This window comes from Typopeltis vanoorti, chromosome 15 (assembly GCF_054136105.1).
Source record: "Typopeltis vanoorti isolate ZY-2024b chromosome 15, IOZ_Tvanoo_1.0, whole genome shotgun sequence".
NCBI classification, from domain to species: Eukaryota; Metazoa; Arthropoda; class Arachnida; order Uropygi; family Thelyphonidae; genus Typopeltis; species Typopeltis vanoorti.
In genome coordinates this window covers 74224957-74241412 of record NC_143563.1, presented here as the reverse complement: position 1 = coordinate 74241412, position 16456 = coordinate 74224957, and the positions used below count along the sequence as shown (strand labels likewise).

The window sequence follows — 16456 nt, the reverse complement described above, 5'->3', positions numbered from 1 at the left end:
TCTACCTAAAACTGTAAATGAGAAATCTGATATGTAAGCTGTTTCTCTGCAAATTTTAAGCTTTTAATATTAATTAATTTCAATAACAGCAATGTTATTATAAAATATGTATAACAGAATTGATATCATGCATGCATTATAACATAACTCCTAGCCTCCTTGATTTGCATATTTCCACTTTTATTTTATTATTTAACCCCCCCCCCCCAACTCCTTAACACTGAATTACAAAAAATGAGAATTATTTAAACTGCTATGAAATAATAGTGTATTTCATAACAGTTTAAAAATATAATGCACATTTCATATTTTGATTTTAATCATAGATTTATGAAGAATAAATTCATAGCTTCTTACGTTGAGGCAAGAAGCGATCCATCTGCAGAGAATCGACAAGACATAACATTTCCTGAATGGCCTTCAAGAGTTGCACAAAGGGTTAGCGTACAGATCATACCAGTTTTGAAATGCCACAATTTGACAAGGTCATCAGTGCCACATGTTGCCAACAAATAGCGATTATAAGCTGCAATATCTGCTGTAAGAAAACTTATAATTAACAATTAATATTTTTTCTTAAACAAGCCAATTGAAATTTACGACTACAATGAAAATCACATATTTTATATAAATCCAACTTCTGTCAATGAATTTCTAACAGCTATAAAAGAGGGAGTTTCATCATTTCCCTATTTTTGATCAAAAGAATTTATTGTGATTTACTTATAAGTTTGGTGAATATGAAAACTAAGGCTGCATACACCAATTATAAAAATTCCACACAATTCTCTAAAACTTCACTGTTATTGATAATTCTGGACACAATATGTCATTATGGTAGACAATCAACTAGAGTGGCTTTTTTTGGGGGGGGGGAGGATTCAATGTAAGAGTCTGTTATACTGTTTGGGTTAGTGAATTTTGATAGAGTATCTCCTCCCATACTAGTTCTCTAGCTTTTTTGGTCCTCTATCAAACAGAAATTGCTACATCATCATTATTGCAATGAATGTAGGATTGCATTGATAGGATATATTACATATACTATAATAATTCAAGTAAATATGTATGTGAAAAATACAATAAAATATATAAAAACTGTTGGTAGTAGCAAATACCCATTTGTTGGAAAGAACTGGTTTGAATCCCATCTAAGAGGTTTAAGCCAAGCCACTGTCGTAACAGGCTATTGGCAGTTACTTGTTATTATTATTACTTATTACAGTTATTATATATATATATATATATATATTATTTTTTTACCCCTTCTCCCAAGTAAGCAAAACAGTTAAGTTTGCGCCTAAATGTAGTTCAAGTCTAAAAGTAGTGCAACACCAGGACAACTCGTTGTAAAGGTGGGTAAAGCTCTGATCGCTATTCTTAGTATTTCCCATAATGTAACACACATCTCACTAAGAAATGTATACTGTTATACATTATGGGTGGGGTCACTACCCAGACCGGTTTCAACCTTTTTTGAGGTCTCCTCAGTGAGTAGCTAGACCCTGAAATATCAAGTTTTTTAGTAATACAGAGCCTTATCAACTTTACCTATACAAGTTGCTACAAGGTGCTTTTACTTTGAATAAGAAACTCTGGATAAGATAAAGATGTGAAAAGTTTTTTACCTTGGGGATAATAATATTATCCCCAAGGTAATTTAATAATATTATATTACCCCCAATAATTTAATAGTATAATATTATTAAAATATTATCCCCAAGGTAAAAAAACTTTTCACACACACACACATATATATATATAATTATAATAAATAACTGTAATGGTGAAGCATTATTACGATTATTTCCCAAAGCTGAGAAAATTTAAGATCATCATTGTTAAATTATACTTGACAAGAAATTATATTCTAGTTTAATTCTTTATCAAAGTGTAAGCAAACAAAGCTTGCACGTGAAGTATCTTCACAACTACAACCATCTTTGAAGTAATTTAATAATAAGGTGATACACCTTTTTACTACTTATACATGGAAAATATATGATTTCAACATTAATTCAACCTTGCCATCTTACTGAGTCTGGCTCTCACTGATGAGACCTCAATAAAAGTCAAAACCAGTCTAGGCAGTGACACTTCCCATAATGCATAGAAATATACAAGTCCAAAAGGAAGCGTACTTTGCATTAGACAATACTAAGACACCTGATGTGAAGTCAAAAAAAAAAAAAAAAATCAGCTAATGCGTTTTATTCCCATATAGGGAGGCCATTCTAGCTCTATCTAACTTTTGGAAACTAAGGGGGGGCAGTTCAATCTCCACTGGTAGCCAATTAAAGATAGCTGGCAAGGCTATCACTAATTACACATGGCATCTGGTGAAGAGAGGCGGTTGACAAGTGCTGCCATCTTGTGGTCCCCTAATACTATGTTTTGAAAATAGTGGGGGTTCTATGGTCAATTTTCTTGAGTTTTATAGGAGAAAAAATCTGCTTGCTCATGCCAGAGTAACTAACTCAAGAACCAGTCCAAAAGGGCTTAGTACAAGTTCCTCTCATTGGCAACTAGAACTGACCTTACGACACGAAGTCAACATACTCTATATACAAGTAGCCTAGTTGTGAAGATACTTCACACACAAGCTTTGTTTGCTTATACCTGGAAAAAGGATTAAACAATGTAATTTCTTGTCAAGTATAATTTGCTTTGTAACCAAATGAACAATCCTTCTACAACAGTCACTTATTTAAATTAAGCTGATGAAACAGAGCTTCACAACTCTTTATATAATATTTCTAATAAAATAAAATAAAATAAAAAAAAACGTTTTCATGTGGACACTTGAGATTTTTTTTCAATTGACGACTCAAAGGGAGGATCTGCGAGAGTTGATAATCTGATGTAGCCCTGGTATTTTTCTAAGCAATTGCAGATCTACATGTCTGTATATATAATACAAAAGACCATCTGATAAAATTCTGGATGTATAAAGAAAAAAAATTAATTCTTTCTGAGAGCACAGAAATATCACTAACTTGCAAAATGAATAACTTTCTATTTTCTAATAATTTCTTGAAAAAATCACCAAATCTCTAAAAATATCACTAATAGGTTATTATCTTAGAAATGAGATCTGAGTTATAACCAGAGAGAGGAATGTGGATTTAGTATCCTGTTTGTAAAAGAGCTTCAGTCACACAAAGTGTGTGTGTACAATGAAGAACTATCAAAACCAAAGTTTTGATAGTTCTAAACTATTGGGAAGGACAATAATGGAAAGCAGTATCAATATATCTTTTCTTTATGCAAACCAAAACTGCAAAACTGTCATCTGAATGTCTTAGGAGAAGCAAATAAAAGAAAATAAGGTGCGTGTTTCTAGAGTGGTGATTATTTGGTGTACTGAGTTTTGTTCTTGGGGGGGGGGGGGGTAGCATCTAAATAACAAGGAAATGACACAAATGGCAAGAATGAGTTCTAAACTGAAAATATGTCACCAACATAGCAGAACTATGGTTTGAGAGTTAAGCAACACATGAACATGAAGGTGTTCATGTGTTGCTCAAAATGCTCAATGTAATAAATTTTCTACAAAATTAAATTTCTCTATATAATATATCTATATATCTAATAATTAGCCAGGTAGGAGAGATGGAGAACTGCTATCGTTCCTTCAATTTGTTTTTAAAGTTTTTCCGATATGGAAATGGGTAAAAAAATCTATGTTAATTATGCTACAATTCCTACTATAGGAGTTCTAGCAAATGAACATCATGTGAATCATCAGTCTTTTTTCCCAAAGTACATAAAGAAATTTCCCACTTAGAAGGGTTGTGGATTCTCTAGCAGTCCTATTTATAAACTGGCTAAACATATATGTATACTGCTTTCAGTTTTTATGGGCAATTCTCTTCTTACTTAAAAAAAAAAAAAAATTCAGAAGATTTAGAAATAAGATCTCTAGAGTATCGTTTCATTTTCCACTGACTAATGGTTTCATTTTTTACTACTAATGTTCTACTGATAAATATATCAGAATTGTTGCACAAAGACTGTCGTCCTAATATTGTAAAATTACTAGATTTTGCTATTAATGTTAGTTATTTTTTTTGTGCAATAAAACTTTATAAGCAAACTTAAAGAGTGGCAGGGTTCTCTAATCTCTCCCTTCCTCTTCTGTCATTGTTTAACTTGGAGCATTTTGAGAGCATATCTAGAATATGTTTACACTGTGCTTATCCATATAGTTCCATTATGTAGATAACATTTCTGCAGCTTGGAAGTTTTCCTTGTCAGATTTCCTTTTCTTTATGTTGGGAGAGATGTAAGGGGGGGGGGGGGGGCTGAAGGGACAGATAATTTGTAGATCTTTTTGGCATTGTAACCATTGGAAAGGAAGGTTTGGCAAATAAAGTGAGTTCAGATCATAAATGTCACCGGCAAAAAAGAAATTTCACCAATAGCCAGCTCCACACACCACATAAACTCAGCAAAGACAACAACATAATCGTTACTAGAGCTGACCAAGGTGATGCTACTGTTGTCCTCAATTCCAGTGATTATAACTGGGAAAAGAATGTGTTGCTCAGAGATTGCACTACTTATAAACTGCTAGATTATGAACCCACAAAGTGTCAGAAAAAATTAAAATTAAAAAAGGCATCTAAAAAATCACATCTTGGCCTCCTAAAGTTGTTAAAAAAACTCAAACCTCTTAATTTCCTCCCCCCCTCAACCAAGATATATGGATTACCAAAAATTCCAATTATCCTATTTGTCCCATTGTAGTCGCTACTGACTCCACCCCTTTAAATTAGTCAAATAGTTAGCTAAATCTTTAATTCCACTTACTGGCCACACTTCTTATATAAATATTCCACACATTTTAAATCCTCAATCCAAAATTTAGTTTTAAGCAAGAATGGTATCATCATGAGCTTTGATGTCACTTCCTTATTCACAAATATTCTCCTTTCTGACACTAAATTTATTGAAAAATGCTTTCCTCCCTGACATTATTCATCTCTTTAATTTTGCTATCCATACTGGTTACGTCTCTTGTAAGGGCACCTTATACAAATAAATAGAAGGTACTTCTATGAGATTTTCACTCTGGCCAATTTCTATATGGACCATTTTGAAATACATGCTCTTGATACTTGCCACTCTCAAACCTTCTATTTGTTAAAATATATTGGTGATGTGATTTCTATTTGGTCACGTGGCTCAGACGCATTACTCTTTCCACCTCCTCAACAGTCAGCACCCCATAATACAGTTTACTATAGAAAAAGAAAATAACAGCTTGGCTTTTATAGATACCCTAATGACACGTCTGTCCAATGGCGCCCTTTCTTTTGCTGTTTACAGAAAACCCACCCACACAGGTAGATATACACAAACTTTCCCATCATTCCCCTACTCAACAATATGGTGTTATCAAAGCCCTTGTCAACAGACCCTCTAACCTCTATTCCACCCAAGCTAGCTTCCCTTGCAGGTGAATTCGCTTTTAATTGCCAAAAGTTCATGTCCAATGTTTACAATGCCAAAAAATCTACAAATTATCTGTCCCTTCCACTCCTTCATATCCTTCTCAACATAAAGACTACAGTAATGCCACTACTATTTCTTATATCTGTGGCACTTCAGAAAAAAATAGCCAGAACTTTTTTTCCAGACTAACAAAGAAGGTTGAAGAATATGTTGGCAATGACCAGTTTGGATTCCGGAAACAGCAGGGAACAAGAGAAGCAATCCTAGCTCTAAGAATAGTTATTGAAAGAAGATTTGAAAAAAATCAAAATACTCTGATAGTCTTTCTTGACTTGGAGAAGGCCTTCGACAGTATTGACTGGAACCAAATGTTTCACCTCCTAAAAACAATAAAGGTAGATTGGAGAGATAGAAGAGTCATATTTAATCTTTACAAGCATCAAGAAGCCCTAATAGAAACAGCCAGCAATAAAATGAAAACCGCAATAGCAAGAATACGTAGAGGTGTAAGACAGGGGTGCTCTCTTTCACCCATGCTGTTTAATCTCTACATTGAAGATGCAATAAATAAATTGAAAGAACTAATAGAAACAGGAATTAATGATAAATGGAATTGACATTAACTGGCTACAGTTTGCAGATGATATAGTAGTTATAGCTGATAATGAAAACAAACTGAAAGCCAGTGACAACTGAAAACTGACAAAGATGGAAGAAATTTTCACACAATACAGCCTAAAAATTAATTATAAGAAAAACAAAATTACAACAGGTATCCTCTTTTAAATATCTTGGCAGTCTTATCACAGAAGATGGAAGAAAACAATCAGATATTAATGCACGAATAATCCTAGCCAAAAAAGCATTCTACAAGAGAAGAAACATTTTTACCAGTAAAGGACTTAACATCCAGCTCAAAAAAAGGCTAGTGAAAACATACATATGGAGCATTGCATTATATGGTTGTGAGGTCTGGACTCTAACAAAACAAGACATCAAAAAGTTGGAGGCATTTGAACTTTGGTGCTGGAGAAAAATTATGAAAATTAGTCGGACAGAAAGGAAAAGTAATGGAGAAGTTCTAAATATAGTTCATGAAGAGAGATCATTAATGAAACACATCAATAAGAGAAGAAAAAGCCTAATTGGACACCATTTGAGGCATGGGGGACTGATTACAGAAATAATGGAGGGGACTGTAGAAGGAAAGCGGCCACGAGGTAGACCAAGAATTTCATATATAAATAACATAATGATGGTAACTGGCGCTAGGAGTTATGAGGAGATAAAAAAGAGATCACAGAACAGGATGTTGTGATGTGCTGCTATAACTACCAATCTTTGGATTGAAGCACCAAAGAAGAAGAGATGTATAATGCTATGCATTATGAGAAGGACCACTATAATTTTCTTAGTATCCCAAAATCTTTAATTTATAGTATAACCAAGTGAAAAAACCTTCAACATCTATCTTTAATTCTCCACAGTATTTCACAGTATTTTAGTAATAAGGTCTGACACCTTTTGACAATTTCTGTATGGAAATATGACTTCTGCATTGTTGGAAGTTTTTCCACTTGGTCATGCTATAAATTAAAGATACCAAGAAATTATATACATGGTTTAATCCTTTATCCAAGTGTAAGCAAACAAAGTTTGTGCCTGAAGTATTTTCAGGACTGGGGCAACTTGTATATGGAAGCTAATGACTTCATATCGCTTGCTTTAGTAACCCATAATGCAAAGCACACATCCTTGAAGACATATATAATGCTATGCATTGACCCAGGGGCGGTTTTATCATTAGGCGAATCTATGCAATAGCCTAGGAGTGCTAGACTTCGGGGTGCCAAATTTTGCTACATAGTTTGGGGGGGAAATTACAACCTTCAAAAAACATTAGTAAAATCTTGATTAATAATAAAAAACTGAAATAAGTCAAGCCGTCCTGGTGCTCGCTGATGATCCTACATTTTTTTGCCTTTCTCTATTTCTTCCACTCCCCTGCTCTTTGTACACTTAACTTCAAATGCAAAGATTTTTCCTCCTTCTGGTAATTTTTTTCGACATTGCCAGTATTGGTAGCAAGTTCAGAAAAGAGTTTCTCGAAATTAAAACTTACAAAACTTACACTCGCTCTAAAATGGCTCAGGAATGACTCACTGGTCTAGCAATAATATCTATAGAGCATGAAATTGCATCTACAATCAATATAGATGAATTAATAAAAAAATTTTTATGAATTTTTTTGATGTTCATAATGATATTATTTTTATAAATATCCACGTGTATGTGTACATGTGCTTATATGAGTATGACAATATATATATAGAGAGAGAGAGACAATGTATAGGGGCACCTAAATTTTCTTCGCCTAGGGGCATCAGATACTCTTGGACCAGCTCTGCATTGACCCATGCTATGCAATGACCCTTCTCATAATGCATAGCATTATACATGTCTGCAAGGATATGTGCTTTGCATTATGAGATACTAAGGCAAGTGATGTGAATCATTAGCTTCTATATACGAGTTGCCCCAGTACTGAAAATACTTCAGGTACAAACTTTGTTTGCTTATACTTGGATAAAGGATTAGACCAAGTATATAATTTCTTGATATCTTTAATTTATAGACGTCTGCATTACTGCAACCTTGATATTACTTCTGGGCCTAGCTCCCACTAATGAGACCTCAATAAAGGTTGAAAGGTTGGTCTGGGTAGTGGCCCTTCCCATAATGCATAGCATTATACATGTCTGTAAGGATATATGTGTTGCAATATGGGATGCTAAGGGAGTTGATGTAAAGTCATTAGCCTTTATATACAAGTAGCCCAATTGTGAAGTGACTTCACCATAAACTTTGTTTGCTTACACTTGAATAAAGGATTAAACGAAGAATTTTAACTTCTTGGATCTTTAATTTACGATAAGTTGATAGTCAAACTAGAGAAGATGGTGTTGGATATTAGACTCGTGCACTGGATTGGAAACTGGTTGTCTGATAAGTATATCAACAAGTTGTGTATGGGCATGGGGGGGGGGGCAATATCCCAGAAGAGGAAAGTCACTAGAGGTGTGCTTTGTTAGATCCTAAATGAAGGAATCTTGGAAAGAAATCATTCATTTAGGGTTTAACATATAAAAATTGCAAACATAGAGACATACCTGCACATCCGGTAGGATTCAATCCGGTAGGATTTTGATAGAAGAACGTTTAAGTAAGAAAGGATAGATTTAAGAAACAACTAAATAAGTATATAAATCATATAGTAACATCGATTTAACAGCTTCAAGGATCTGTTTTAGGGCCACTGCTCTTTAACTTGTATGCTAATGATATTGGGAAAGATTTGAATGGGGAGATATACAGATGTTTACAGATGATGGAAAGTTCAGACAAACTATAAGGAGTATAACAGATGTTGTGGCCTTACAAGAAGACTTGAATAGACTGAGTGAATGGGAACGGAAGTGTGGATGTCAGTTCAATGTTGCGAAATATAAGATTTTAAAATTTGGAACAAAGATGGGATTTAGAATTTACTCTTGGTGGGGAGATATTGTTGGAGGTGGAGGAAATAAGAGATCTTGGGGTGATGGTGGTAAAGAATCTGAAATATAGACATATTGCCAAAATTGTGAGGAAAACACAAGGAATTCTGGGAATGGTGATAAGGACACTGACCTGTAGAAGAAAGAAGATTCTGATTCCATTGTATAAAGCTCTGATTAAGCCACATATGGACTACTGTGCACAAATTTAATGACCTGGTTTTCAAACAGATGAAGAGATGTTGCAGAGGGTCCAGAGGCAATTGACCAAAATAGTTTCTGATCTCTGGAATGTTGAATATGAAGAAAGGTTGAGACAGTGGTGTAGCTAGAGCTGTTGCTGCCCGGGGCAGTCCATGAGTTTTCCGTCCCTCTCAATACACACCAAAAATACTACAAAAAGTCAAAACGACGTATAGGGAAATGAATTAAAATACTATCTTCATTTTTGAAGTAAAACTTTAATTTCAACATTCAAAAATGTTATTGTTCTTGCTTTTCTGTTAGCAAAATCATCGATGACATTGTCAAAGTCTATTTCATAGTAATGTAGGTAATTCTTAATCAAATTTTATTTAGAAAAACTTCTCTCACAACTAGCAACATTTACAGCAATTGTGAGGAAAATTTGCAGTAGTATTATGATATTTGGAACTGAGTTCGCAAGACTGTATTTTAGAATTAACTGCAAAAGTTCAAAAAGGTTCAAAGTGCCGCCCGGGGCAGACCGCCCCCCCCCCTCCACACCCCCACTAGCTACGCCACTGGGTTGAGATGATGCAATTTGCAGTCTGGTGGATAGGAAGAAGAGGGATGATATGACAGAAATGCACAAGTTAGTAAGGGATTGTTATCAGATTAATATTGGACCAGCTTTTGATAAAATGGTGGGATATCAGGGGAGAACAAGAAGTCATCCTTGGAAGCTGTATAACAAGGGTGTGAGCAAGGGAGTGAGAATCAGGCTTTGCATGAAGAGCAATGACTGATTGATTGGAATTGCCTGAGAGCATGTCTGCAGAGTATAAGGCACAGTATGATGATCTATGTGTATGACAAAAGAGACCTCCTAGATCAGTGTTTCTCAACCTGTAGTCCGCAACGATGGGACAGGTGGTCTGCAGGCAGACTTAAATTAATTAATTAAATATATATTTTTTAATTATCCAAACAAATTAAAATTGAATAAGTAAGTAAAAAGTATTGAAATCAAATGAAGACTTAAAAAAAAACAACAAATAGCATCAGAATGTTCAAAGGCGGAAGCAATAAAACTATATTGTTGTTCACTTCACCCCTCTTTTATTACTCATCATTCTGGCACTACAATAATTTGTAGCAGCAGAATGAAGAATAATAAGAGGGGTGAAGTGAACAACAGTATAGTTTTATTGCTTCCACCTTCCCTTGCTGTTTTGTCAGATTTGAAGTGAACATGTGTTAACCACATTTCAACCAATTGCTTGTTGTTTATTGTTTTTTATTACTGAAGGTCTTCCTCCTTCAACCAAGGCTCGGTATACCTTCAGAAGTGCTAAATGATACTTGGAAAGTGTGTCATGAGTTAACCCCAGTATTTATATTTTTATATATTTTTTGGAAATGTTTTTTAATAATGGAAAAGTGGCTTAGAACTAGGACTTTCAAAAGAAGAGCAAATGAAACAGGCAATGCTAACCTTAATTGTGATACATGTGTTGTAACGGCGAGTAAATCTGATACTATTAAAGTAGAAGAAACGAGCAGTTCAAAGAAAAATACCGTAGGAAATATAACAGTTGATATTTGGAATTCAGGTTTACTTGGTGTGGAGATGAAAGTGAACAGAAACCAGTTTTGCAAATCTTTCCTCAACCATTCTATGGTCACTTAAACAGAATGGGCAAGGAAAAATTAGCAAAACAAGTGTTCTCCTCCAGGTTGATAGGAAAATAACCCAGAGGAAGATCAAGATATAGATGGATTGATATGGTACAAAGCGCCTTAGATGACAGAAATATAAGATCTGATAATGTTGGAGTCTTGACAAGTAACAGACTGATTTGGAGGAAAATTGTAGATAGGAAGTTAGTAATGATGTAAATTTTTCATGTAGTACTATCATATCCTGTACACCCCCTTGAGGGTATACATGGCAGGAATTTGATGATGATGATGATGATGTGTTGTTGAATGAGTGCATGAAACCTGCAAAACTCCGACATTTAGAAACTAAACATTGTGATGTGAAAAATAAGTAAATTGAGAAAAAAAGCCAATTTCAGCAACGTTTAGCGACATTAAATCATGGGAAAGATGCAGTTTCGGGCATGGGTTCGATTAATAGCAAGGCACTGGAAGCACCTATCTCTTAAATTTGCACATAGCGAAAACAGGGAAACCTCATTCTATCGGGGAAAATTTACTACTTCCAGCTATAAAAGATATGGTAAAAACTGTTTGGCAACAAGTTACTAAAAGATGTTGATTTGACTCCTCTTTCAGTGACACTGTATGTCGCAGAATTAATGATATGGCAGGTGATGTAGAATATCTGATAACTGAAAGAATTAAGAAGAGCCCTTATTATACGTTACAAATAGACAAGACTACTGATGTTACAGATGATGTGCAGCTAATATGTTACGTAAGATATGCACATGATAACAACATTCATGACGATATTCTGTTTTGTAGAACTTTGTCATCCCGAACAACTTGAGAAGAAATATTTCATACTCTCAATAACTACATAATACACAAAAATGGGCTTTTGTTTGGATGGAGCTCACGTCCTTACAGGTAGGCATAGTTGGGGGTTGTTTCTATAGTCAAGGAAGTGGCTCTGGATATGAATCAAGTATATTGTTTCATACACAGGGAAAGGTTGGCCTCCAAAGGAATGCCACCAGAATTTAAAACTGTGCAATACAATGCTGTAAAGCTAGTTAATTTTATTAAGGCTCGACAGCTAAATAACAGGTAATTTTCAGTATTCTTCAAAGAAATGGACAGTGAATATACAAGTATACAACTTTTGCTTCATTCTGAAATTCACTAGATTTCCAGGGGAAAGGTAGTGGCAAGCGTATTTCAATTAAGGCATGAAGTTTTATTGTTTGTAAATGAACATAATTCTAATTTTGCATCACTCCTTGTTGATGAAGCATGGTTATCCACACTATGATTTGTAAATTGAGAAAAAAAGCCAATTTCAGCAACGTTTAGCGACATTAAATCATGGGATTTAATTTCAAAAAAATGTCTTTCAGACATTTTTTTGAAATTAAATGAACTAAATCTCTCCTTTCGGGAAAAAATTCTTTAACAGTTCTTGATGCCTATGACAAAATAAAGGCATTCAGGAAAGAAAAAAAAACCGATGTTGTGTTGTGTATTAATTATGTAAAAGACAGATAATTTGCACCTTTTCCAACATTGGAATCCTTTTTAGTGGAGAATGACCTTTTGTTGATTCTGAGTTTCTGAAAAGCGTTTGTGACCACCTCAAAACTCTGAAACAGAATTTTTAAACATATTTTCTAAATAACTTTTATAAGAAATTTCTGTGGGTTCGAGATCTATTTCAGGCTTATAGTCACAAGAAAGACCTTTCATTATCAAAAAAAGAACAGTTAATTGAGCTTTCAAGTGACAGTGGGTTTAAAATGCAATTCTGTGATCTTGATTTGGCTCGATTCTGGATCTCGCCTTCAGTGAGACGAAGTGAATTTCCCGAATTATCTGAAGAAGCACTGAAAATCGTCATGCAGTTTTCTACAATCTATCTTTGTGAGAAAGGATTTTCATCGCTCCTACAAATAAAAACAAAATACAGAAATCATCTTAGTGTGTGTGTGCCGATCTTCGACTGAAGTTGACCAATATTGAGCCAGATATCCAGCAACTCTGCAAAGGCTGAGAAGCTGAATCATCTCATTAAAAGTAAGTAGTAACATAATTAGATCATATTATTTATTTGTAAAACAGTTTCCGATTATTCTCGTTACTGGTTTTGGAATTAATCCATTTCCAAAATCGGATAAAATCAGGGATGAAACGACAGTTATGCAAAGTGACGTCAAGGTGAGGCTCAGCTCTGCTGGCGAGGAGGAGGATAGCTGTCCACGTCCTGTTTAGCTTAGTACCGTATCTCGTATGGATGCTTTCGAGAATATGCGGCCAAGCACACAGAATCCGTCGCGTGCAGACATCAACATCTGTACAATATGGATTGCACAGAAACACACATCACAACATAACGAATAGAAGCAGCACACAAGACGGATATAAATAAAACCACCACACCGTTAATGAATCTGCAAGATTTATGATGACCACTGTTGTGCCTCTGGATAAAACAGGATGGATATAATTAAAACCACCATCACAACACAATTAGTATACAATTCACATGCGTACGGTATACTGCTTTTGAGAATATGTGGCCGAGCACACGGAATTCGTCGCATGCAGACATCAACATCCCTAGAGTCATGGATTGTAGAGAAACACACATCACAACGTCACGAATACAAGCAGCACACAGGACAGATATTATTATTATTATTCCGGACAACTCCAAGGAGTCGACAGACTCATCAAGGGAGGCCCTAACATCATGGCAATTCACACAGTATCTATCATACCTCGCCTTGAACTCATTCATGGTCATAGCACCCACAACAGACTGGCAGCTTATTCCACTCATTCACCACTCTCCAAGTAAAAAACCTAGCTCTAACACCCCTGCTAACCACATTCTTGCCCAGCTTCCATGTATCCCTAGTCCTCTCACCACCAGTCCTATTCTCAAAAATATCTTCTGGATTAATCTTATAGAAACCTTTCAGTAATTTGAATGTCTCAATCATATCACCCCTTTTCCGCCTATCGACCAATTTTTGCAACCCACAAATCTTCAACCTGTTCTCATAAGGTTCATTCCACAGACCTGCTATCATCTTGGTCACTCGTCTCTGAATCCTCTCCACCTCCTCCCCATCAAGAAGAAACCCTGGTGCCCATATCTGTGCACAGTAGTCTAGATAGGGTCTTATTGTAAGTGCACATATCAAGGCTCAATACAGAGGAACAATAACTTGTTTGTCTCTGCTTGTTAAAGTATTTTTCAGAAGCCAAGTGATTTGATGAGCTGATTTAGCCACTTTTGCAATGAAACAAAAAAGGTGACTGAAACAAAAAAAGGCAAAAAACTGGTGAGATCTCTCTGAGCAATAAATTCAAAATGTTATATTCAGGCAATGACAATCAAGGAAAAGTAGTAGCCATAGTATTCAACACTAAATATGAGGCTAATCTTCTTGAATGGCAGGAAGTCTCAAGTAGAGTGATGTGGGCAAATATGAGAATGGGGAACTGAACAATGAGACGTATTTGTGCCTATGGTCCAACAGAAGGTTCTACTAAGGTAGAAGTGGAATTTTTTGAGGCTTTAGAGAAAGCAACTGACACAATGAAAAAGGAAAAGTTGGTCCTTGTTGGGGATCTAAATAACAGAGTAGGAAATGATTGTCAGACACACAAAAATATTTTGGGAAAATTTGAAAAAATAGCAAAGCTAATAATAATGGTAAATATCTGTTGGATTTCTGCTCAGGACATAGACTGGTTATTACTAACACCAAGTTCAAAGATAAAATGTGCACAAATTCACATGGAGAGAAGAGGCAAGGAATAAGAAAAGTCTCATTGACTGTGTTATTGCTGATAGTGATGTTTTTTGACTGGTGCAGAACACCAGAGTGTACAGAGGATTTGAAATTGGAAGTGAATCACCATTTAGTCTTGAGCATGATAAAACTGAATTTCATATTGAAAAGAAGAACATGTAAGGAAGTTTCAGAGAGAATAAAAGTTGAGCAGCTCTCAGATGTGAACTGTAGACTGAAATATACAAACATTATTCAAGAAAAAATGAAAGAGTTTGAGAGAGCAGAAACCAACCTTGGAGATTCAGTGGCAAGCCCTGAAGAAAACAGTGATTAATTCAGCCAGAGAGGCATGTGGTGAGGTTGTCTGCAAGGATAGAAAAATTAGAACTCCATGGTGGACACATGAAGTTAAAGAGACAGTGAAGGAAAAGAAGAAAGCATATCAAAAGTTAATGGCAAATAAGTCAGCGTGTGCTCTTAGAGAATACAGAGACAAATGTAAGAAAGCTAAACACTGAGTAAAACTGGCTAAACAAAACTCATGGGAGGACTTGGGCAAGAACATAGAAAATAAATATAAAGAAGGTGTCAAGATATTCTGGAGGTTGTTGAAGAAGCTCAGAAATGAAGGAAAGAGTGCTGTAAAAGGAATTAGAGATGGCAAAGGTGATATGGAAAAAGGAGAAAAAGATATCATTGAAGTATGGAGTAATTATTTTGAAAAACTGCTAAATGAAACAAGCAGTGATGATAGCACAGTGGTAAAACACACTGACCAGGCATGCAGTCAGGAAGACATATCCATACTTGAAGTAGAAAAAGACATCAAAAGCCTGAAATGTGGAAAGGCAGCGGGAGTAGATGATATTCTGCCAGAAATGCTCAAGTATGGAGGTATAAAATTCATACAGTGGCTGCACTGAATAGTTCAGAAGACCTGGACAGAGGGAAGAATTCCTGATGATTGGAGTAGACCTCTCATAGTACCTATATATAAAAATAAAGGGAAATAAAATAGAAAGAAAATGAAAATAGGCAGAAACATTGAAAATATCAACTGCATTGTGAATGGAGAACTTATAGAACAAGTAAAACATTTCAGCTACTTAGGCACGATTTTTAGTGAAAATGGTAAGTTAAATATGGAAATAGACAAGAGAATCAACAAAGCTGGTATAGTAGGAAGTCAACTGAATAAATTTATATGGAATAAGAGAGAAATTAGCCAAAACACTAAATTAGCTGTATACAAGACAGTGTTTAAACCAATTTTAACTTACGGATCTGAGAGCTGGGTTAGAAGTAAAACACTTGACCAAAGACTAGAGACTGCAGATATGAGAGTCCTGAGAAAGATTAGAGGCATGAACAGATGGCATCAATGGCAATATCATATTAAAAATGAGGATATTAGGAAAGAACTTGATATTGTCAGCATCCAGGAATGCATTAGCAGAGCTAATCTCAGGTGGTATGGTCACTTAAACAGAATGGATGAGGAAAGATTAGCAAAACAAATCTTTATTGAGGTGACCTCAACCTTTATTGATGTCGAAACCGGTCTGGGTAGTGGCCCTTCCCTTAATGCATAGCGGTATACATGTCCACAAGGAAATGTGCTTTGCATTATGGGAGATAATGAGACAAGGAGTGATGAGAGCTTGGTCCACCTTTGCTCGGAGTTGCTTGGTGTTGCACTACCATACCTCAGTCCTGAAGATATTTTCAGGTGCAAACTTTGTTTGCTTACACTTGGATAAAGGATTAAACTAAATTTATTAAAGCATT

At 35.3% G+C, this 16456-nt stretch overlaps 1 protein-coding gene across 1 annotated transcript in view; it reads right to left on the bottom strand.

Moving 5' to 3' along the window:
* LOC150098894 (WD repeat, SAM and U-box domain-containing protein 1-like) overlaps nucleotides 1-16456 on the bottom strand; it is a 138110-nt gene that overhangs the window by 73397 nt on the left and 48257 nt on the right. The window contains exon 5 of the mRNA XM_090405770.1: nucleotides 358-538. Within this exon, the coding sequence (XP_090261896.1) occupies nucleotides 358-538 (181 nt within the window). The remainder of the gene's footprint in view (nucleotides 1-357; nucleotides 539-16456) is intronic.